Source organism: Drosophila gunungcola, assembly GCF_025200985.1.
Source record: "Drosophila gunungcola strain Sukarami chromosome 2R unlocalized genomic scaffold, Dgunungcola_SK_2 000004F, whole genome shotgun sequence".
NCBI lineage: Eukaryota > Metazoa > Arthropoda > Insecta > Diptera > Drosophilidae > Drosophila > Drosophila gunungcola.
Window position 1 is genome coordinate 1859557 of NW_026453167.1, and position 22785 is coordinate 1882341.

The window sequence follows — 22785 nt, forward strand, 5'->3', positions numbered from 1 at the left end:
CGCAACCTTCAAAACCTGTTTTAAAGTTCAGTCTTACTTTTGTGGGTGTGTTTATTTGATCTAAAATTTCTACGGTAAAGCGTTTTTTGAATCTGAAATAATCGTAGTTGAAGATTTTTATATTGACAAATTTAAATTTTCATGGTATTTTAATTTTCCATTTTTTTTAGTTCTGGACCTACCGCGAGAACACCAAGCAGCTGCACCACGGCACCTCCGGCAAGTGTCTGGCCATCAGCGAGAGCAAGGACAAGCTAATGATGGAGGAGTGCAACACCAGCCTCAACCGCCAACAGTGGACCCTCGAGAACTACGACAGCTCCAAGTTGTGAGGCTACTTCTATGCGAGGGGCAACCTCCTGTTGCCCACATCGCGGCGACACCAACAACCACATGCATAGCGGCCTGGCCAGAAAAGGATGCGCAGACAGGACATGAAGTGGCGGCAGGAGCTGGAGTAGTTAGATTCCCCGAGGCATGTGCAATAAGGAGTGGGACGAACGGATTGTGGCAGCGGCAGCAGCAGCAGCATCACTTGCCATGCTATATAAATATTATTAAAATTTATATGTTTCCAAACAACAGATTAGACGTTACTTAGCCTTAAGTACCACACCTCCACAGACTAGACAAACAGACACTGAAAAGATAACGACTGCTGTACAGTAGCTATAAGTTAATAAGACCTAAGTCGGAGCACTTAGGATTAGGCTAATGGAGCCAGGCCCAAGGACAATTGATAATTGAAACTTGACAATTGCTGGCCAACAAAACGAAGTCGTAGCGCAATTTTTGCATTTAAATTTGTAAACATTTAGCACAATTTACGGAAAGTGTGAACCTTGTCTCCTGTGTACTTGACTTATTCCCATGGCCAACGACTGGCGAAAGATGTGTCCGGATTATTTATGAATTTTACAAATGTCATCAAATGGCTCTGCGAAAGCCTCATTCCAAATATATGTTTTAGTGAGTAAGCCCTAGGCTAAGTCTAAGTTGGAAAGCATTTGGTGATAGCCTTTGTTTCGCCTGTGACCCGAGCATTCCCATTTATTATTTCCTCTACCTAATACTACCTAAATATCTCTTTAAATGGCGAACCAAAATTTTGATTTTATTTATTTTCATACGATTTAGGAACAGTCTTGTGTTGATTTTATTTTAGACGAGAACGAGCGTTGCGTTTATGCCAAATTACGTTTAGATGTTTAGATTTCGGGTAACTTTGCGTTCTCTTTGAAAATCCGTTGCATTTCATTTCGTTGGATTCTCACAACGACAACATATCCTATTTGTTGGACAAAGCCAGCTTGTAGTACTTACAAATATCAGTTTCCAAACTACCGATATCACACAAAATATATAGCGTTAGTCCCTAGTGGTTAGTTCTTAATGCAAATGTGCATAGTGCCTTCTATTTATAACGGACGCATTCTTCACAGCGACTGTGTATATACTGTATACAATTTCATATCGCATCCTGCAGAATGTGTACATAACTATGATTAAATACTGTTTTATTCAAGACTAAAAAGTACATATTATATCCAGATGGTAGCCAAGAGCCAAGAGTTGCGCATTGTTTTTCATTTGCTATGCTTAGCTTCACTGTAGGCGGCATTTACATTTTACTTACGAAACCAAAAGCCATAGGAAGTGGTCGATAACCTTTTTTAAACTAAACTTACAGTAGTTAACTAAGCGCGTAAAAAATGTGTAGTAAGGAAAATATTGAGCAAGGTAAAGATATAAATAAAAGGATAAAGTTATAAATAAAAATGTGTGAATTGTAAATGTGTTTTTAATTATTCTATTGTAGCTATGGCCATCTATGGAACAGGTGGCCAACATCTTGGCGCCACCTAGCGGTGGTGTTTTTCCCATGTAAAATTCCCGAATAAGCTGTTATGATTTTGATAAAAAACTGTGTTTTGAATAGTTGATTTTTGTTCTTTGAAACCAAATTAAATTGTAGTAAGCTAAACATTGAACTAATTTTTATGGATCAACAAAAAGTAGCCTGCATTTGAAATTTTTTTAAGCTCAGCTTGAAGCTTCTATGTTTTGTAGAATACTTTTGGGCTTACTGTTTGAGAAACATTGTAATTGTTTTTTTATCTTTATATTTGTTTACCAGTAATGATGAATATTGCGGCTTTTTACCTTAATACTTTTGCATCTTTTAGACGAAAAGTAAAAAAAATGTAAAGAAAAATGTGTAAAGTAATGTTGCAATAGTTTTTATTTAAGGTTTTTTCACATTTACGTTTTTCATTTAGACATTGGCGTTCTGCTTGATCCAGGACCTCAGGGCACCCACATAGGTGTACATGGCCGGGCGTCCCTTGGCCCCGCAACCGAATCCCCAGGACACCACACCGAAGAGCTTGCCATCGACGGTCAGGGGACCGCCGGAATCTCCCTGGCAGGAGCTCACCTGCCCACTTGGATGTCCGGCACACACCATGCGATCCGTGAGACCGGGAATGTTCTGGGAATTGCAATAGTCACGGCTCCACAGCTGCACCTGTGCGAACTTGAGGCGGTTGGGCAGCTGCAGGTTCTGATTGATGGCCCCGAAACCGCTGATCATGGCCATCGTATCGGCCGCGTAATTGGCATCCGAATCCGCCAGTTGGATGGTCTTCACAGATCCGCCCATGGGCACCGGACTGCTCAATCTAATCAGCGACATGTCGAAGTCCTGGCTCTGCGGATTGTACTGCGGATGGATGAGAAACTCGGCAATGCTGAAGGTCTGACCATTTCCAGCGCCCAGATCGTTGGTTCCCAAAATGGCCTTCATCTGGCCTGGACTCTGACCCCTGGTGCAGTGGGCAGCTGTCACGATCATCGTCTCGGAGATCAGGGAACCGCCGCAATGGTGGCGACCATTCAACTGGAGCGACACCTGATGCGGAAATTGTCCAGGAGCAGCAAACTGGCCACCTATAATCCGGGATTCTTCCGCCGCCACATCCACCTCGCCGAGCACCAAAGCCGCAACAAGGAGCAGAATCAAAGACTTTACTAGTTTGTTAACCGAAGACATGGCAAAGGTTGAGTGTGTTGAATGCCGCTCGGCTGTTCTATATTTATAGGTCTGGCACTGTGTTACGTTCGAGTGGTTTTATCACCAAAGTGGCACACTTTCATGTAGGAAGTACCACCGATAAGGTGGGTCATGTTTTTATACTTTATTAATTTTTGAATACCAAAAATAAATATATTACATCATACTTGTTGACATGTGCCACTTAATGATTTAATATAATTCCAGATTTTAATATTTTTGTTTGAGTTTTTTTATTCACTTACTATCTTAAGTACCGCCCCAGTTAAGTCTATTTTCGTTTCAAATTAACCCCGCAAATGCCAATTTCTATCTAGGTCATAACAGCAGGGGCTCGGCTAGGCAAAGTAAACGTGCGAAATTTAAATTTTTGCCTCATAAAAATCAAGTTCACACACCATCTAATTGCGTTACCCTTATTTTTACCACTAAGTAATGCTCAGTGAGACGAAGACTTGGCTGATTTTGAACCAGTCTGATATCCATTGCTGATAATCCACACATTCTTCCAGATCTCATGCTTGAAGATGTTGCGATAGTTTTGAACTGACACCAGAAACTCCGGGCCAAATAGGGTTTGAGTTAAAACATTTTCGGCAGCTAGATTTCGATTTGTGGTTGCATGTACAATCACCAATGGGGAATTGCTCTGCGATGATATATAATAAATGTGATTATTCAAGCCTAATCAAAGTTTGAGCATATACTTACCGGTATATCTTCTCCTTCGCTTTCAAAACGCTGCTTTGGATCAATGTGTCGGCAGAACCAGTTTGTATAAGCCAGGGGTATGTCATTGTCCGGGCAGGTGAATTTCTGGGCAATTAAAATTAATATTAAAATACAAATATTCATGATAATGATAATAATACTCAATTTCCTACACTGCGATGCACCAGTCCCAGGTTCAGATTGAGCTCCCCGTTTTTGTGGGACAAATAGGTGGCATTGACGCCCTGCTGCAGGTTACATTGCTTGGGCCCACTGTACAGTACTATGGGATCGTGTTCCGAGGCCATGCACTGCAGCTGGAATCGCTGACCGTACTTGATGTTCTCCCCCGTGCGATCGCGGCCATCTCCGCTGACTATCCTGAAGGAGTTGCGCACACAGGGCCGTTTCGAGGGGGCCACCGAAAGTTCACAGTCCTCATTGATTGACTGGCTTTTTCGCACCACCTTCTCATTAATAACCACCGAGAGGGCGGCGTTCAAATCGGTTGTGTCCATATCACTAATGTTCATAGAGATGGGCATTAATTGCACAACAGCACCAAAAATAATAGTCTGCTTGGGGGCAGCCAAAACGACCTCCTTGTGGAAATTATCATACAAAGTGCGAGCCTTTTCCACGAGAAGCTCGCCCCGATCGCGTTGTTTCTTGAAGTTTACTATTTTGTCCTACAAAAGAAAGTATAAAAATATAACTTATTTTGTTTATATTTATCTGTTAAGCACTACCTCTTCTAGGCAATGTTCTTCCACCCAATTTCCAATTCTTACACTTGGCTGAAAGCGAGCTGAAATGGAATCCGTATCGCCGGCTCTGCAGGGCATTTTGTTGTGCTTCAAAAAACCGAAAAAAATAATTTTTTAAGTAAAAGTTGAGTTTTTGGGTGAGTATTTGAGAATGAAAACTGGTGTGCAAATGTAAGGCTACTAAATGGTTACTAGATTGATTAAGAATTATTGTTTCTACTAAACAATAAAAAACAAATAGCAAATATGATGGTCACCCTTGCTTCCATGATTGCACCACTTTTGGCAACAATAATCTACTTTTGGGCTTTAATGGCAAATTTAATCTGCTGTTCTGCGAGTGTTGTTCATAGCAGACATGGCGTATGAGTAATGTCAGACCCAATATTTTGCACTGGCACACATTTCCCAGCACTAAGACATTTATTTGCCGCTCTCGGACAACTCAAACAGCGATGATTGGACCTGTTTGCTGTAATCCAAGTCTGCTGAGTCCATTTGTGTCTCATACTCGGAGCTAAGAAGTCGGGAATTTCTGCCCCCATGATGATCACTTGCAAATCTAGCCAAATATCGGTGACAAGATAAGCTGCCATTTAGCACATTGCCCGCTCTTAATTGTGCATGTTATTCATTATCGCGGTTGTCGTTGGGTTGTTGTGGTTATACCTGTTGCTGATTTACCTGCCGGTGGGTAAACGTACCTGGCCGAATGGATCGGCGTGCACATCACGTGAACGTGAACGAGCAGCTCGGCCGATTTGCGGCACGTTTCTTATCTAGCCACTTGATTGCAATGGCGGCTATATGAGATATATGTATATATATTGTCCCCGGGGCTCCAAGCTTTATGACTATATTTACCCCCGGTCCAGGGCGCGCCTTCTAATCGAGACATCCAATGTTCAGCCTAACACTGATTTTTTGTTTTTTTTTTGCACCACAATTTATTATACAGCAGATCACGTTTGCCAGTAGTTTTTTAAAAATTTAGGGATCACTTAAGTGCTTAAAAGTTAATACACAATCAACCATAGTTGGAGCCAAAGTATTTGACACTGCTCACTTCATAGGATGGCACTTCCACCTGTTTCTCACCGCAATCTGTCCACAAAACGCAGCGCGATTTGCTTTCATCGATTACGTAGTCCTTTTTGCAGACACAGGGACCACCACAAATTCTGGGAGGACATCCAATGGACTTGTACTTGCAGGTTTCCTGGCAACGAGATGAGCAGTAAGAAAGTGTGCCATTTTGCCCACATTCCAGGGTCTGAGGATATGGTGTAGGGAATGTTAAACAGCCCACAATCCTTCCCAAATATAATATTATAAATAACTTATGTACCGGCAATGCCATTATTGTGGCTCTGATATTATTTAAATGACACTAATTGCTAGCGCAAATGAAAAGTGGAACAGATTTTCTTACTAATCTAGTTAATTTATTCACAGCTAGTTTTAGCTACAGCGTTTCGCCTGAGGAATAGAGATTATAAGCATTTGTACTTAAGTGATACGAAACTAGTTATCTAAAACTGTCATGCAACTTAAGATGTCAGCGACTGTGCATTATACAGTAACATAATAATTCTTTTTTATATTGAAACCCCATTAATACTGAGGTTAATACCATATTTTAAAAGCTTAAGCTCAACAAGTAAAATCAGATTAGGCAACTTAAAAAATATAAGTAGGAAAAATAAATATACTTTCTTATCACTTACAATATACTGTGACTGAACGCCATATTTCTTATTCATAGCATAATTTACCTTCTACATTTATTTTATAGTTTATATTTGTGATAAGAAATTATTACAAGACACTCGTAAATAATTTTCAAATGCTATCACTGATGTCCATCGATTTCAAATCCGCGAGTGACTCACCTTTTCAAGAGTTTATTCAGTGCTAAATCATTTCATCAACGCTTATTTCCAGTAATCAAATAAAAATACACCTAGCGTTGTTTTGCACCTGAAATAATGTCATTTAATTGCTTGCTCTGCCACATAGCCACACTGGTTATCTTGACAAAAAAAGATGGAAATCCGAAACCGCGTTAACTGCGTCAAACGACAGGCCCCAAAAAAGCTCAGCAGATCAATATGAGGCGCTGGAATATCTTCTTCGATCCCCCAATTTCGTCACTAACACTCGCTCTGTCCTATCTCAAATTTCGAAATACAATTAATAGCGAGATAGTGTGGGCGCTAGGGACTAAAATGGATCGGCCAAATATGATTTGGCATGGGCAATTGAATCGCACTCAAACCTGTCATACTTATAGTCCCCGCGATAAGAGATCTCTGAAAGGTTATACCGACTGGGTTGTTCGGCTAATCCGATAACCACAATCCGCTAAATCATGTGACTACGTTTTTCCCAGTTTAAGTTGATCGCTCATTCATGGGGCTGCCATGGGACTGTATTAAAACGTATACCGAACCTCACTATTGCTGGTCAAGATTGTGTTTTACGACTCTTTATAGACCAAAATCAGTTGATATTTGATATTGGCTACTGGGGAACAGAACTGGCCTTAGTCTTATCGCTCACCATACTCGGTCTACGGCGCATAGCTGCACTCAGGGAAAACATATACTATAGTAGAATAAGAAGTTTTAGAGAAATCTTGTTTTAATAATTTCCAATTACAAATTTATTAATCTTCTAGTACAAGGATTTGCAATTTCTTTATTCTAGCCTAGAAAGCCATACCAACAAATGCAAGCAAAATAAATTTCTTGTCTTATAGGGATTCGGATTTTGATGATCAAAATCTTTAAAGATTATTTTGTTTAGTGTTGACAGAAAATTTTTTTTTTTACGAATTAAAATTGTTATAGCTGTTTCTGAGCCTTGCTGATATTTGTTTTATATTATATTTCCTGATCCCACAACATTTTCTGACAAGGGTTTTAAATTTATTTATTATAGCCTGGGAAAACCATATAAACAAATTCAAATAAAATATATTTATTGGCCTAAAGGTATTCGGATTTTGATATCCCAATATCTAAATGAAATACTAATCAAATTAATTTGTTTAATGTTGACAGGGAAAAGTGTTTTGCTACGATTTACATTTTTTATATCTGTTTCTTAGCTCCACTTATTTTTATATACTATGTTTCCTGAGCCCACAGCCTTTTCTTTTCTTGACGTCAATTCTGAAGCTCTAAACTGTGGCATTGTAAATCTCCTTATGGGGCTTGTCAATTTGTCAATATCGTAAAAGTCTCTTTTGCCCATCGCCATGTGTCTCTCATGCGGGCGAGAGATTAATTTAATAATTTGCCAGAAAGTAAGAGTGTGCTCACGTGAGCGGCACACGATTTGCGGGAGTGAGTGCCAGTGTAAACTCTCTATAGGAACGTAGTTGGAGTAACTGCATTAACTCTCTTTAACCGGTTACTCAGCTCTCCCGAGGACGATAAATTTCTTAGCTCTCTCTTGGCTCTCAGAGGGAAAAGCGTTAGATAGAGACAGTCAAAAATAACGTCATCAGAAAAAAGCAGATCTCGTGTTTAGATCACCTTTTATATTTGCATCATGGGTCATTTTATATGAGAGTGGGATCCTCGGAAGGCAGCTCCATTATACCATATACCAGTGGTTTATAACGCCACCTTATTACCACAATGGGCTATTATCACCCGGCGGAAAGGTATTTATCAGTTAAACGAAGCTCGGCCGGTGAATCAAATTGAGCGCTTCGTGTTTCCTAACTGCGACGTCGCTGCCGCAGTCGACGGCTCTGCTTCGCGGGTAAAACAGAAACAGAATTATAAAAACGTTCAATTAGCCGAGGTAGTAAGTCATTACAGTGCCAACGCTCGTGGCGAAAAGAGCGAGTGAAAAACTCCAAAAGAAAGTTTTCCAGCAGTTAAGGTTGTGCGTGCAAAACTCGCCATTTGACAACAACAACAAAGTGAGTGGTAAATCTAGAAACTAAGTTGATTGAATTTTGCTGTGCTGTCAGTTTACTCCCTTTTTTCCCCTTTTGTTTTTGTACGAAAATTCGCTGAGATCCAGTTAATTTTGAAGGCATTGCAAAATGAGTGTAAGAACCTTATTTAAAACAGACAAGTCAAAACAGCTGATTCGTATTTTTGAAAAGTTGTTTTTCTGTGCGTTTGCGCGTGTGTTTGTGTGTCGGCGTGAGGTGAGTGAGTTTCTGATTAAAAACCACCAGCCAATTAAATCCACAAAAAAAATTTAAAAATATGTTTAAAACCTCTGGCTGACGAAAAAATTAACAAAGGAAAGAAACGAGTTAAGCAAGCAGAACAAAAACTGCAGCTTTGTATTGTCAAGGAACTCGATTCAAGTGTATGATTTACGATCGCAAACGATGCATTATTTTGTGTAACCATACCATTCACTTCCACCCAGACAAGTGGTTACTTTCAAATCGAATCCCAATTCGATAGCCAACTCAAGTGCGAAAATGCGCGTCGATAAGCAGATAAGACCCCTTGAAGCTCCCAAGTCCACTTATCCAAACAGTCCCTTCTGTTTCCCACTGCTCGAGAACAGCGAAAACAATGTTAAGAATCTGATAATAACTGCCGCACTGCGAAAATTATATATACGTATAAATCGGAAAGTGCGTTTTTATGGTTTTGCTATATCTTAAATCCTTTATTTCGCAGTAATACACTGTAAGGATTGTAACCATTTTTAGTTCCATTTATTGGCTAATAGATCTTTATTTGTTTTTCTGTGGTAGCAAAATATGATAATATTTGCAAAATACATATCAGTTTTAGTTTGACAAAATATTTGGTATACAAATTTAACACTTACGTTGCTAAAATTTGTATATATCTATAATCGTTTACTTCGCAGTTATACACCGAAGGATTGTAAAACTCATACGTTTTTACTACCTTTTATTTGTTTAACATTGGTTGCAAAATATGATCATATTTGTTTTCAGTTTGACTATACATTTTTGGAAACAAATTTAACATTTATCTAAGCAGACACGTTCAAGAAAATTTCTCCAAACATTAGATAACACATTTTCTCCGAGTGTACAACCACTGGGCCGAATCGAATCGAATGGGAATGTGAGTTGAGGTTGAGTCTCTCGGGCCTGAACTTGAACTTGAAAAACTGAATGCAAACACTCGCTGCTAGTGGAAATGAAAATTGAAATGGAACTGGAAATGAAAATAAAAATGGAAATGGTGTGGAAATGTTGGCAGCAATTGGAACAAATAGCGAATAACATTAAAATAAATTAAGAGGAGAGCCAATTCCCATTAAAATGCCAATCTACTGCCGTCGTTGAAACTGAAGCACGGATGGAAAATTTGCTATTGCCTTGTCACGTATCCATCGTATAGGCGACAAAGGCTGGTTTATGGACCAGCGATATGGCCCAATTATGACATAATTAACGTAATCTGATGCCAGACGTCTTGGGTTCCTTCTTTATGGCCGCATCCCCATTTCCAGTCAGCCGAAAAAAAGGTGAATGAAGTGAATAAAGTGTAGTTAGCACGTGTTTCGGTTGGGTCAAGAGGAAGTATCTCGTTTCGAGTCCGGAGTCCGCATGGCCGTGCAATCTATGAGAGCTCCCCCACTCTTAGATAAGCCTATTTGATTTACTGCCACGGTCACCTCTCATGGTAACCAATTCCGATTCGGTTTTGGAGAAGAACTCGTCCGACAATCTGTCAATAAATCTGTCTGAATGGAAATTTATTAGCACCTTGGTGTAGGACAAGAGCGGCATCAAGTATTCTATTGGCCAAATCGAACTTTGGCAGCCTCTTTTTTTTTTTTGGCCCACCTATCTTGCTGAAATTTCCACCACTTCAGTACTTTTCAATCCGATTAAGAGGCGTTAGCGATAGCGATTAGATTCATAAATTTTTGTTGGCCCCTCCACTGCATTAAATATGGTTTTATGGCCAGCCATAAATTTTTCGGCTTTTATTATTATTTACTAATGCACTTTTAATGCCGTCGAAACTTAGCTATAAACTACAGACAACTGACAGTTGCCATACAATGTTAGTCAGCCGTTCAAACCGCAATTTAAATTTATTGCATTATTTAGTTTTAAGGGAGATCCCTAGACCCTTGGGGGATTTTTTTCTATTTATGCATAAGTTCCAGCAAATTAGCCATTACCGGATTGAATTAATTGCATTTGTCGTGACTTATATAATAATATTGTGAGATCAGTGCCTGGAGTAAAGCAACCAACGCTATCAACAGCTTTCAGCGATCTGCGGTCGTTTAGCGGCCGTAAAAAGATAAATCATTCCGTCTAAGTTTGATAGCCCAAATGTTTACCGAAATGTCAGATTGCTAATTGTTCAAATTGATCAATATTTGTAACAAAAATACGGCATAGCAAACTCAAGATTTGCGCTACCTCTTATAGACATCACGTTTCTATTTTTGATCACTAGCTAATAAAAAAGATAAGGCAAATTCCGTATAATATTAGCAATATTGGTTACTCAACAAATGCATTCATTAATCGATTAAGGCAAACATTATGTCTGATAAAATTAAATGTAACCATATGCTCGGCTATTAAATAAACTGATCTAAACGATAACATTTACGCTTGATTAAAGAATTAAACCATAGCATAAAGACCAAGTTTATTTTTCCTACGACATCGAGCTTAGCTTATGGAAATTTTTGTACAGTAATTAGTGGGGTGACATATTTATAGACTGTTTTTTGTTTGTCAGACTTTGGCATTCAAAACAGCCCAATTTGGGCATTGTGTGGGCTCCTCAGTTTCTAAGAAATCTGCGCAAACAAATTGAGACAGCTCCCTGAACAGGTTGCTCCGCCGACTTACGAAACTTTCCAAAAACGTTTTTTCGTCTACTCTCTGACGTGCAAGCAATTCGGACAACAATTGAAATGCGGCTCACACAAAAACTCAAGTGCGCAACTGTGTTATTGTTATTTTGACTTCGGCATATTTTTTTTTAGTTTTTAAATACATGTAGAATCAAAGCGCTGTTATAATCAATTTACCTGGAAATTTACCTTTAAAAACCAGGTAAGAGGTTTCGTCAAAAGGGAAACATTGTCTTGATTTTCGGTAGTTAGCTGTGAGGCAAAAAAAACGTAAAATGTATAAACACATTACATCATCGGTGAGCCGAAATTGTCAATATGTGAGTGGATAAGCTGCGAACGAGATAAGTAGAGCTGTAAGGTTAATTTCATTGCGAGTGTGCGATATAAATGCAAATATTAAGCTAGCCTTGCAATGCCATCCCACAAGGTCTCCTTCTCCCCACAGAACTGGCTAAGAAATCGGGTGGCAAACTGTACTCCAACTCCAGATATGGATAAATGCTATATATAATATTTGTCAAATCACCGTGTTAAATATTTGATCGCCGGCCACTGTTAACTGGGAAAACGTGCGTAGGGCGACTGACTCGTGAGATCTCGAAATCAAATGCCAATCTCGACGGGATGACGGTGGACATTTCGCATTCGGCGACACTTAGCGTTTACCTAACCAATTGAAGCCAGTAGCCAGTAGCCGATAGCCTGCTAAATTTATCAAACTAATTTGTTTACCGCTGCTCTCTGCTTTCAGATTAACAACTTGATCTGCCGATCTGTAGCGCGAAAAGCGGGGAAACTGCTGGAGAAGTGAAGGTGTCCGTATCCCCGAAGAGCGAGTGTCAACAAGCCGGTAAAACGGCGAATAAATCGTGCAAATAGCAGACGGCAGACGACAGACAACAGACGTCTGAGTGGAACCCAGACCGAACCTGACTGAATCGGGGCTTATTTAAAGCCCGCTACCCGCCGACTGTCAATCAGAACAATTCAAGCTGCCGGCGGCAGCAGATCGCGAGTGAAGAAATCCAGAAGAATTCCGAAGAAAGCCGCAGAGGCTTCTGCAAATAAAAAAAAATACTATATATCGGTGGGGAAAATGCTCCGACACCTCGCACACAAAAGTTAAACTGCAAATATAGTAACACCCCCGTACAAAGCATTGTGTGCAGTACAGTATTGTGATATTTAAACGCGCCACCTGCTGCGTCGTAATCAATTTGTTTTAACACTTTGTGTTCAACTTAAACAAAGTCACTAAGTCCATAAAGCCTGCACAACACCACAATTAGCAAGATGTCCGCGTCAAAGGAGGCCATTTGTGCCAGCACCGAGAAGGATCTTGAGAAGCCAGCGTTGGGTGAGTTTTCTCAACATATAAAGTGATAATACACCCTAAATTACTGAAGAAAGCGTGTCCTAAATGCCACTGTAAAATGGTTTAATATTTACTAATTATAGCTGATATAATTCACAATTGTCTTTACACTTATTGCCGAGATAGTTCCCAACTGTTATTGCACTCTTTGCTTGCCAATTATTAAGGGAATGATAGGGATGTGACAAAAACACCATAAATACAATGGCCAACAAGCTAATAAAAATAGTATAGGATGCTTTCTGTTCTATGAGAACAGGTATTTTATATATCTTCAAAAGCTTTTCTATTTTCTAAACAAATTGTTGATAAAATAGATTATACCAAGAAACAATGGTACATAAATAGAATACCTTAATATAAAAACTTTTGTTAAGCTTGTTAAGCTCCACCAACTAAATTTCACTCATTAGTAGGAAACAACCTAGATAGGAAATACTTACCCTTAGCAATTAACTTCTTAACTCTTTCCTGTGAAAGCCAGATTTAGAAAGTAATTTTAAACCCCTTATAATAATCAGTGTATGTAAGTAACATGCAAATGCACATTTTTTCTTTCTTTAATTCAAACAATTACCCGCTTGGTTTGCAATCCATATGATGCATTCTATTATTTCAGTTGCCGGGTAATTGCCCCATTTATTGCAAATAACAATTCACTCGGATATGTGTCTCAAGCGCTGAGCCATATAATTTATATTTATCAGTTGCTCGAAATACTAAGCAAATTAACAGAACAGAACCTGAATAGAAAACGTGAGCACACGTTCCACGCCCGGCTGTTTTGCAATCGTTAAACTCGAAAATTACACTTGAAGTCGATTGAATGGGCTGCTCATTGCTTCTCCGGGGATTCACTTGATTTAAATAACGAAATCCGCCCGAAAACAGATGAGAAGGTTGCCGCAAAACGGAAGTTATTTGTTATGCAACGAAAATGGGGAGAATAATAAAATCCATTAATGAAAAGAGTCGCCAATGCGTGAGCCAAATACACAATTAACGTGTGACACAAAGTACGAAGTTTGCTTAGGAAATATGAATTTATATATTGTGATGACAGTCATATATTTTTCTGATAAAAAATAAATATACCTTGTCAAGTTTTTACAAGTAATTTTTAACTACGAGAAAATAAATACATTTTGCTAAAAAAATTAAGCGTTAAAGCTTGCCAAAATTTATTTTCTTGACAAAATGTTAAAATATTTTTAAAAATAAGACAAATTTGCTCTTTAAATAAATATATATAATTAAAATATTTATATTTTAAATACAATTTCATACATTTTGACAATAAAATAAAACATTTATTGAACAGTTTTTACAATTTATTTTTTAACCACAAAAAATAAATACATATTGTTAGAAAGAATTAAATGATAAAGCTATCCCAATTTTTAATCTCTTCTTGTTTCCCAATTGATTTAAACATAAGATAGATAAAACCATTGTTGTTGCCATTTACGAACAAGCCAAGTGGTTTGTTTACGATGTCTTTGCTTCCTTAATATATTTTATTCAGAAGTCATCTGCTCGACACTTGACACAGTTTGCGCTGAGTTCCCGGTTTACCTTTTTCATAGGCAAGTAGCGTGGTTTGAATCCGAAAAAAACCGGTTACCGGCAAAGGCCCAATAATACAACAAACAAAACAAGCCAAAAAACAAAGCTATAAATCGCGGCAAATGCCGAATACAGTACGTGTTTATAACTGTGCAAATGAACTCTGCAAGGCGAAGACAAAACTCGTTTACCCCCTCGAGATTCGCGGCTAAGGTCAGTCGGGGAAATGCATGCACTCGCCTTGAGATTCCGACGAGAACTTTTCACTTTTTACTTTCGCTAGCGATTACAGAGCCATGTTAGCTACTCGTGTCGAGAATGCAATTGCCAATTGAGAGCGATTTTCGGTCTGGCAGCTTGCCGAGTTTTTCACCGAGTCGCTGACTTTTAACCCTGATATTGACATTTGAATGGGGGCCCTCTGCCTCTGTCACCATCGGTTAATTGGATGAAACAGTAGTGAATACATTATCTATTCAATTTCCCAGCAAAAGCCCCCGCAGTTTGAAATCCTATGTGGAGGTGGGTAACTCACAAAAAACGCCCAGTGACAATTTAACAATAGGAAGGCAGAGTATCAGAATCAGCGACCTGTTCAGCGATGCGCTCGACTGGAGCCCCATATCCATTCCATATATTTCCATGGGATATATCTACTATATATATACCTCTGTATTGTTGGCGTTGACGTCTCGGGGCACTGGCGTAATCCGATTTGCGGCCCATCTCAGTGCGACTTGCTAAATTGAAAAATTGCCTTTACAAAGTAGGTTTTAATTTTCATGCGACAGCGCTTGCACTATAAACTTTTAAACTTGGACAGTTGAAATTCCTCACTTTTTAAGATCGTGACTTATATGACGATTTCGCAGAAATTCATTTTACTTTTTTCGTATTTTGCGACACTGAGTGGCAATGCAAATTACTCATCTCATCTCTTGAGTGTGCATGTTACTATTTTTATAGATTACAATTAGCACGGAAATAGCCCAGCCATTCATTCAGATAGTGCTACCTGAAAAAGGGAAATTGAATTAGAAATTACAGAGCAATTAACCCAAATGCCACCGCAGTTTGTGACTCGCTGAATTGGAACTATCTTATAAAGATGACCAAATAATCTCCGACTGACAACAGTCTGACCTTCTGGGAAAACAAAGCCGCCTCTTTTATGGCCGGTAAATATTTGCGCTACTCTTTTGCACCTCTCAAGATACCCGATACCAGGAACGAACCCTCAAAATGCGACAAGTATTCGTTGTTTATGTTTAAATTGAGTTGAAAGCCAAATAAACGACAATTGTGTCTTATTATTAATATGGCTGGCTGTGGCAAATCGGTTCTTGTTTTTTACCCAGAGTTTCCCAGAATGTTCTCATACAAATACTTTGGGAGTTGAAAGCTTAGTGCTCATAGAAATTCAAGTCACTTATGTTACGTTACGTTACGTGAAAGTTCAACCCAAAAGCATGCACTGAAAACGTAGTGAAAGCTTGCGTACTTTCATGTAGAGTAAATGTAAAATAGTTAACTCTTTCGGATAACCACAAATAAATATCAATAAAATAAATTCCCTTTTGCAGCCGTACTAAAATAGATCGTAATATTTGGCATTCGAAATGAAAAATCACTTAATTGCTTTGGTCGCGCACAACTGTACCGCAGCCTGACCATAAAAATTCCATTAGAAGACTGCCAAAAATTCACCCTACATACGCGAACACTTAAATAATTAGAATTAACATACATCAAGCTAGACAGTGTGGATGGCTTCTCTTTTTTTTGTCACGAGAGCTTAACACGCTCAATGCCAGCTAAAAACAATTAACACAAAAGGAGCCATAAAGAAAGGAAAAGGAAATTATGCTGTTGCGAATATCTAGTGTTAGAAATAATATCATTAATATAAACAAAAAAATAAGAACTATTCATGATTTTTAGCCGCTTAGAATAAATGCTTTTTGCTTCTTGGGTATTCTTTCCCATTCTTCACCATTTAAAATAAAATAATATGTAAAATCAAAATAGCCAGAAATTGTTAGTTAGTATTCTTATAGATAAACTACTTGCGTATGATACTTTTAACTATATTTGACTTTTAGCTTTCTTGTTTTTTTAATGCAGAAATCAATACTTTGATCTTCTTTTGTATTCTTGTAGATACTTACCCTTTTAAAGCTTCCATATCAACTTTTACCTCTTATTCAGTAGTAGCTCATTCGCAAGTCGTTGTGATCGCATCGGATTGGCAATTTGAACTTGTGAGAAGAGGCAGGCGACAAACACGTGTCGGTCTCAGCTGGCGGCAACTTTCGGAGCGGACTCCGCCATTGCCGCACACATTAATAGTATATGAACAAACACTTGTGGTAGTCAAGCGTGACTGTGGCTATTTTTACTGATTCAGCTTTGGTCTCGCTCTGCGGTTTGTTGAAAAAATAAATAATGGTTAAGCCACAAACAACAGGGGAATGGTGTGCTGTTTTGTTCTGACTTTCGGGTTTTGTCAAATTAGCAACAACTTGTCAAAACGATTAAATAGCGTATATATTTTGGCATGACCAGTAATTACACAGAAAATATAGAGTGCACCTTGTGGGGGCGCCTCCATTTAGCGACGTCGCATTTCTATGACTTCATCCTGGGTCTATAGACATATTTACGTATGTCTGCTCATTTGCTTTTTGTTGTGGGTGGTTAGGATAGTTTAGGAACGATAATTTCAATAATTTTCTTTTAAAAAATATATATAATTTTGGTGTTGAAGAGATACTTTTTAAAATGTATTAAACACAATAAACTACAAACTATAAAATAAACAACTTTCTTAACCTTTTCCCATAAAGCACAATAATTATCTTATGAATGAAATAGAGAACATACTTAGTAATTTTCCAAGTACCCCACAGAGTAGCTCCCCATGTTACCATAATCACTTAGCTGTGCATATTTTAGGCAGCGCGTGTACGTGTACTCCATGTGCCGAAAGTCACGAGATGTGGGGGTCTACCAATGCTTACGTCCATCCGATATAATTAGACATATATACTATGCGAAGGCGGTTCGTCCGATTCCGCTGACTTTGGTTCCGACTGAAAAGTTCACTCTATCAATTGACATCAATCGCCGGGCCTGAAATGATGCATTATGCAGGGGAGAATTTTCCATCGCCTCACTTAATTAGTCGAAATCTGAACACTTAAACTGATGTAATCACCCGGCGGCGGTGAGAGCGACGCCGGCGCAGAATCGTACATACTCGTACATTCGTGCACCCATATGCTCGTTCTATATCCGAACCCAGTAGCCGCAGAAATACTCAGGGCTCATACTCATACCCACAGTGCCGCAGTTTATTAATGAAGGCGGCGCAACAGTTGGCGCTCAGTAGGAAAAGCTGAAAGCAACAAGCGGGAGCGCAAACTACCGACTCAGTTGACCGTTCAGCCTCGAGGGAAGAACTCTTTGGGCTATTGGGCTAGCAAATATTATTGCTAATTATTTTCCGATTCGAGCCGAGTCCGAGTTTCCCAGCCCGCGATATGTTACGGGCTTCAGCCGGCCAAGTCAACAGATAGACAATGAAATGGTTTAAGCGTGTGCGCAAAAAGTCTTTACTCGAGAGGAAAACCGAACTAGAAAATATCGAATTTAGTTGCGTTAAGGGTGGCTTACCACAAAATGCCCTTCCGACGCAGCAGTCTGAATCACCGTCATCGCGATGGCCATATTTTGGTGTGGAATCAGAGGAGCGTCCATGAGTCTCTGGAGCAACAGCCGCAGAGTAAGCTAAAATCGCCTATAGCAAGACTTGGGAATGCTATGTTAAGTTCTCTTTACACTCAAAAAAAAATTGCAATCGAAAAGGCATAGAATAATTCAGAAATAGTATTGAAAGCAAGGTGTTCTCGAATATTGATCTAGAAAATATCAACAATTTTATCATTTTATTTTTATACTCCTAAAAAGATTTAATAATCTTTTTTATTCGAAACCGATATCGAGATCAATAACTGAATTAGACAAGCCGTTTGTATATTCAGTGTACTGTTTATGGATATTTGTATTTGTACATGTTGTATTTGAGAATGACTTGTCTATTGAAGGACGTGTATTAATACCTTATTGCCCACTATATACTCACCCTGTTTTTTCCGATTTTTCTAACACCATTTCTTTGATTTTTCCTACACATTTCCTCTGTGCTCACCCTGCGTATACGTAATACTAAGGGTAGAACAAACCGTCGTTCACCTCTTGAACACACATCTCCACCCGTAGACCGGGATTCTTCTCCTTGTGCTGATTTCGCGCGATATACACGTGCTTCTCTTCATCGCCACATTGCTGCCAACGAAAGCAGCCGCGACAATTGTGCAACACGAGATGTGATGGTGGAAAATGGGGGGAAACCAGGGAAAAAAAGCGAGCAAATCGCGCGATTTAACGCTGCGTGAGCAGAAACAAACGGCCAGCGAAAACAATATTTTTGAAATAAAATTTTCAATCAGCAACTTTGTGGTTTTATACCGATTGTTTATTTCATATTTTTTTCGGAAATTTAAGGGGAAAGCTAAATGTTCAGCGAATCCGTTGGGTTATTGAACACAAAAAGCTTATCGTACAGTTTTTGATTTACCGAAAGGTGGGCAAAGTTCATTAGTTTTGAAAGTAAATTGCCTCGACTATTTCTGTTCAGCGGCAGCCTTGAACTTTCAATGCGTCACCCTCTAATTAAGCCATAAAGACCCAGCCCCAGCCCCAAGCCCTAGAAAGCAAACACAACTGTACTGAAAACTGGAATTCTGGATAGCCTCACGTGTTTCACGGCCTTGTGAATTGCTAGTAATGCCGACGATTCACGTTTGACAAATGACACAAACGGCACTAAAAAATAACAAGCACTCATCATTCCCCCCAAACGTAAACAATTGCTTTTGCTTTCATCATAATAACAAAACGCGATCTCGGAATATGACTCTGTGGCCATAAAAATAAAAATAAAGGGGACCGATAGGCCATTGTGAAATGGTGACACAAATCATATAAGAACGAATCATTTTTAATTGGATATTAATTAAAACAAATTTCATTAAAAATTTTATGGGAAATAAAGTATACTTTGTTAGGGTGTACAATCTTCTATGAGTCATTTAGTAAACCTGAAGAGAATCTTATCTCGATCGAGCAACGAACCTTGAGCTAAGCAAACCCCAGACTAGATTATATCTTCATATCTCACTTGTAGTCTAGATGTATTTGGGTTATTTGTGCATTTCCGAAACATATAATTTGCCAGCTAGCATTTATAGTTGTTGACAAGATTTCCGCCTGCCTTAGATTAATTATTTTGTGCATGCTTATTGCTCACTGACGCATGAATCGAGTAATATAAATTCGGTTTTCACCATCTCTGAGGGTGTTCATTTAAATGTTTTATATTCTCTTGGGGTCTCCTTTGATTGCGTTTTTTCTTACACTGGAAAAATTAAAAGTAGTGAATCAAATTTTGTTCTACTAAGTTTAAACATTGTTCGCTGTATTTATATGTTTTAAATCTACGATCTTATTACATTTTTATTGGACTATTTTCGGAATGTATTTTAATATCTTAAAACGAAATTTAAATTTAAAAATTATTTAACTGAAATAAAATTAATTAAAACAAAGTAGGAGATTTTTAAATCTAATATTATACACATTATAGTTAAAACCATGAATTTATATTTCAATTAAAAAATTCGTCATACATTTTTTTTATCTGTGTACTTATTTATATTATCTTTATGTACTAGGATGCTTTGCCACCCGGTACTTTGTGACCTTTATGCTTTTCCTGGGCATGGCCAATGCGTACGTGATGCGCACCAATATGTCGGTGGCCATTGTGGCCATGGTAAATCACACGGCCATTAAGACCGGTGAAGAGGAGTACGATGATGAGTGCGGAGATCGGGATATACCAATTGTAAGTTGGCTTTTCAAATTTAATAACTTTTTCGCTTACCATAACCCTTAATCCAATTTTCAGGACGATTCCCAGGATGGCGAGTTCCCCTGGAGCTCGGCCCTGCAGGGCTATATCCTGTCCTCCTTCTTCTACGGCTATGTGATCACCCAGATTCCCTTCGGCATCTTGGCCAAGAAGTACGGCTCCCTGCGATTCCTGGGCTATGGCATGCTGATCAACTCGGTATTTGCCTTTTTGGTTCCGGTGGCTGCCCGGGGAGGCGGAGTTTGGGGTCTTTGCGCGGTGCGCTTTATCCAGGGTCTGGGAGAGGGACCCATTGTGCCCTGCACCCACGCCATGTTGGCCAAATGGATTCCGCCCAACGAGAGATCCCGCATGGGTGCAGCAGTCTACGCGGGTGCTCAGTTTGGCACCATCATCTCGATGCCACTTTCGGGCTTGCTGGCCGAATACGGTTTCGATGGCGGCTGGCCATCGATCTTCTATGTGTTTGGCGTGGTGGGAACCATCTGGTCCATTGCCTTCCTGATCTTTGTGTACGAGGAACCCTCTGCGCATCCCACCATCGATGAGCGCGAGAAGAAGTACATCAATGATGCCCTCTGGGGAACTGATGTGGTTAAGGTGGGTTGTATGCTTTTTCCTTAATTTAAGTTTAGTTTGTAATAATTTTGCATTGTTTTTTACAGAGTCCCCCCATTCCCTTCAAGGCCATCATGAAGTCGCTGCCCTTCTACGCCATTCTGTTTGCCCACATGGGTCACAACTATGGCTATGAGACCCTGATGACTGAGCTCCCCACCTACATGAAGCAGGTGCTCCGCTTCTCCCTGAAGTCGAACGGTCTGCTTAGCTCCCTGCCCTACCTGGCCATGTGGCTCTTCTCCATGTTCATCTCGGTGATCGCCGACTGGATGATCAGCTCGAAGAGATTCTCGCACACGGCCACCAGGAAGCTGATCAACAGTATTGGCCAGTATGGTCCTGGCATTGCCCTGATTGCCGCCTCCTACACGGGCTGCGATCGAGCTCTAACGTTGGCCATCTTGACCATTGGCGTGGGCCTCAACGGCGGCATCTACTCCGGCTTCAAGATCAACCACTTGGACCTCACCCCGCGCTTCGCCGGCTTCCTGATGGCCATCACGAATTGCTCTGCCAATTTGGCAGGTCTGCTGGCGCCCATTGCTGCCGGCAACCTCATCTCGGATCACAGCAAGGTGAGTTTGGAGTTTAGGTTTTGTGAAATCTGAAACAGGGGTGCTCAAAACTGCATAATGGCAGTGCATATGCTAACACAATTTTTCGTATGTCAGTGAAGAGTCGAGGAAAAGACAAAAAACTAATACCATTTGGATAAGCTATGAAAAAAAAAACTTAAAGTCATTGCTGTTATAAAGAAAAACAGGGACACATGTAACAAATGTCATTGTAAAGACAAAAGAGAAAAACTAATACCATTTGGGTTAGCGATGAACAAGGAACTCATTGTCATAATTGTTATAAAAGAAACGGGCAAATTTGTAACAAATGTCAGTATAGAGTCAAGGAAAGGCAAAAACTAATATCATTTGGATTAGCCATGAAAAAAGAACAGCATGGCAAAGAAAAATCGAAACATAGTTAGTGTATAGCCTGAGCACCCCTTGTCTAAACGCTTGATCTTGATTGTGAACATCGGTAGGGATGATCTTTATATCTTACTAACTTTTATCTTTTTCCATTTTAGCCCATGATGGGTCAGTGGCAGATCGTGTTCTTCATCGCCGCCTTTGTGTACATCATCTGCGGCACCTTCTACAACATCTTCGGCTCCGGTGAGCGTCAGTACTGGGACAATCCGGAGGATGATGAGCAGAAACCGGCCCTGCAGACCTCGAGCACCACCCCGCAAAGGCTGGGCAATGGCAACTCGGCGCCTCAGGCCATTTCCAGCTCCTAAGACTCCAAAAAATGGCCCTAGTATTAGCCGTCATTACTATTAATACGTACACTATACTACATAGTTTAGTCCTTGTTTTAGTTACCTAATTGTTAAGCCAAAAGTTGTTAATATTGATAGTTTAGCCTTTGATCTATTCCTGTGCCTGCATATACACCGCTAAAAAGACAGAAGTAAGCTTCCCATTGTAAATATGTTACTTTTGGAAACTCCAAACGAACCCACACCAAATCGAGCACAAACCGTCAACTTTAGAGTAGGGAAAATCGAGGTCTACCATTGCAAATGCGTAGTTTTCTTTAACTTATTGTGATAGCGACAGAGTTTAGTTCTCTCACTGATTTCACTGTTTTGAAATTAATTGAGCCGCTCAAGCGAACGTTGTTGGGCAAACAACCAAATGTATGGAAACCATTAAAAACTACTAGTTTAAGAAACAACGAAAAGCTACTTTTCATTTAATTGGGAAAAATGTATATTCTCAAATTTCTCTAAATATCCTTTGAGATTTCTATTTTACAGAAATTTTGC

At 39.5% G+C, this 22785-nt stretch overlaps 4 protein-coding genes across 5 annotated transcripts in view; 2 read left to right on the plus strand and 2 right to left on the minus strand.

Annotated features, from left to right (window-relative positions):
• Nucleotides 1-1787, plus strand: part of LOC128254429 (putative polypeptide N-acetylgalactosaminyltransferase 9) — a 62607-nt gene extending 60820 nt beyond the window's left edge. The window contains 1 exon segment of the mRNA XM_052983535.1: nt 171-1787. Coding sequence (XP_052839495.1) covers nt 171-332 — 162 coding nt within the window. The 3' untranslated portion in view covers nt 333-1787.
• A 437-nt stretch (nt 1788-2224) lies between these two features.
• On the minus strand, nt 2225-3053 carry LOC128253849 (trypsin-1). Its single transcript, XM_052982532.1, has one exon. It carries the CDS (start codon nt 3050-3052, stop codon nt 2276-2278), a length of 777 nt encoding a protein of 258 aa, XP_052838492.1. The 5' UTR covers nt 3053; the 3' UTR covers nt 2225-2275.
• Nucleotides 3054-3253: 200 nt separating this feature from the next.
• LOC128253808 (cilia- and flagella-associated protein 161) lies at nt 3254-4742 on the minus strand. The gene is made up of 4 exons (XM_052982489.1): nt 4534-4742; nt 3958-4473; nt 3785-3889; nt 3254-3722 (listed from the first exon to the last, which is right to left on the minus strand). Exons 1-4 carry the CDS (start codon nt 4627-4629, stop codon nt 3513-3515), a joined length of 927 nt encoding a protein of 308 aa, XP_052838449.1. The 5' UTR covers nt 4630-4742; the 3' UTR covers nt 3254-3512.
• A 3603-nt stretch (nt 4743-8345) lies between these two features.
• On the plus strand, nt 8346-22700 carry LOC128253951 (putative inorganic phosphate cotransporter). 2 transcript variants are annotated; one of them, XM_052982678.1, is made up of 6 exons: nt 8346-8488; nt 12152-12757; nt 20137-20309; nt 20373-20936; nt 21002-21532; nt 22042-22700. In XM_052982678.1, exons 2-6 carry the CDS (start codon nt 12694-12696, stop codon nt 22252-22254), a joined length of 1545 nt encoding a protein of 514 aa, XP_052838638.1. In that variant the 5' UTR covers nt 8346-8488; nt 12152-12693; the 3' UTR covers nt 22255-22700. The 2 variants fall into 2 exon arrangements, with proteins under 2 accessions (XP_052838638.1, XP_052838637.1); XM_052982677.1 differs by lacking the exons at nt 8346-8488; nt 12152-12757 and adding an exon at nt 17709-18125.
• Nucleotides 22701-22785: the final 85 nt, after the last annotated feature.

Bases quoted from the DNA above. Each gene is read 5' to 3' on its own strand.
- LOC128253849 (XM_052982532.1), bottom strand. From the start codon at position 3,052: ATGTCTTCGGTTAACAAACTAGTAAAGTCTTTGATTCTGCTCCTTGTT.
- LOC128253808 (XM_052982489.1), bottom strand. From the start codon at position 4,629: ATGCCCTGCAGAGCCGGCGATACGGATTCCATTTCAGCTCGCTTTCAG. The intron at 3,890-3,957 runs GTAGGAAATTGA...TTAATTGCCCAG, and splicing joins TGGGACTGGTGCATCGCAGT to AAATTCACCTGCCCGGACAA. The intron at 3,723-3,784 runs GTAAGTATATGC...ATATCATCGCAG, and splicing joins GCGAAGGAGAAGATATACCG to AGCAATTCCCCATTGGTGAT.
- LOC128253951 (XM_052982677.1), top strand. From the start codon at position 18,023: ATGCCCTTCCGACGCAGCAGTCTGAATCACCGTCATCGCGATGGCCAT. The intron at 20,937-21,001 runs GTGGGTTGTATG...TGTTTTTTACAG, and splicing joins GGGGAACTGATGTGGTTAAG to AGTCCCCCCATTCCCTTCAA. The intron at 21,533-22,041 runs GTGAGTTTGGAG...TTTCCATTTTAG, and splicing joins TCATCTCGGATCACAGCAAG to CCCATGATGGGTCAGTGGCA.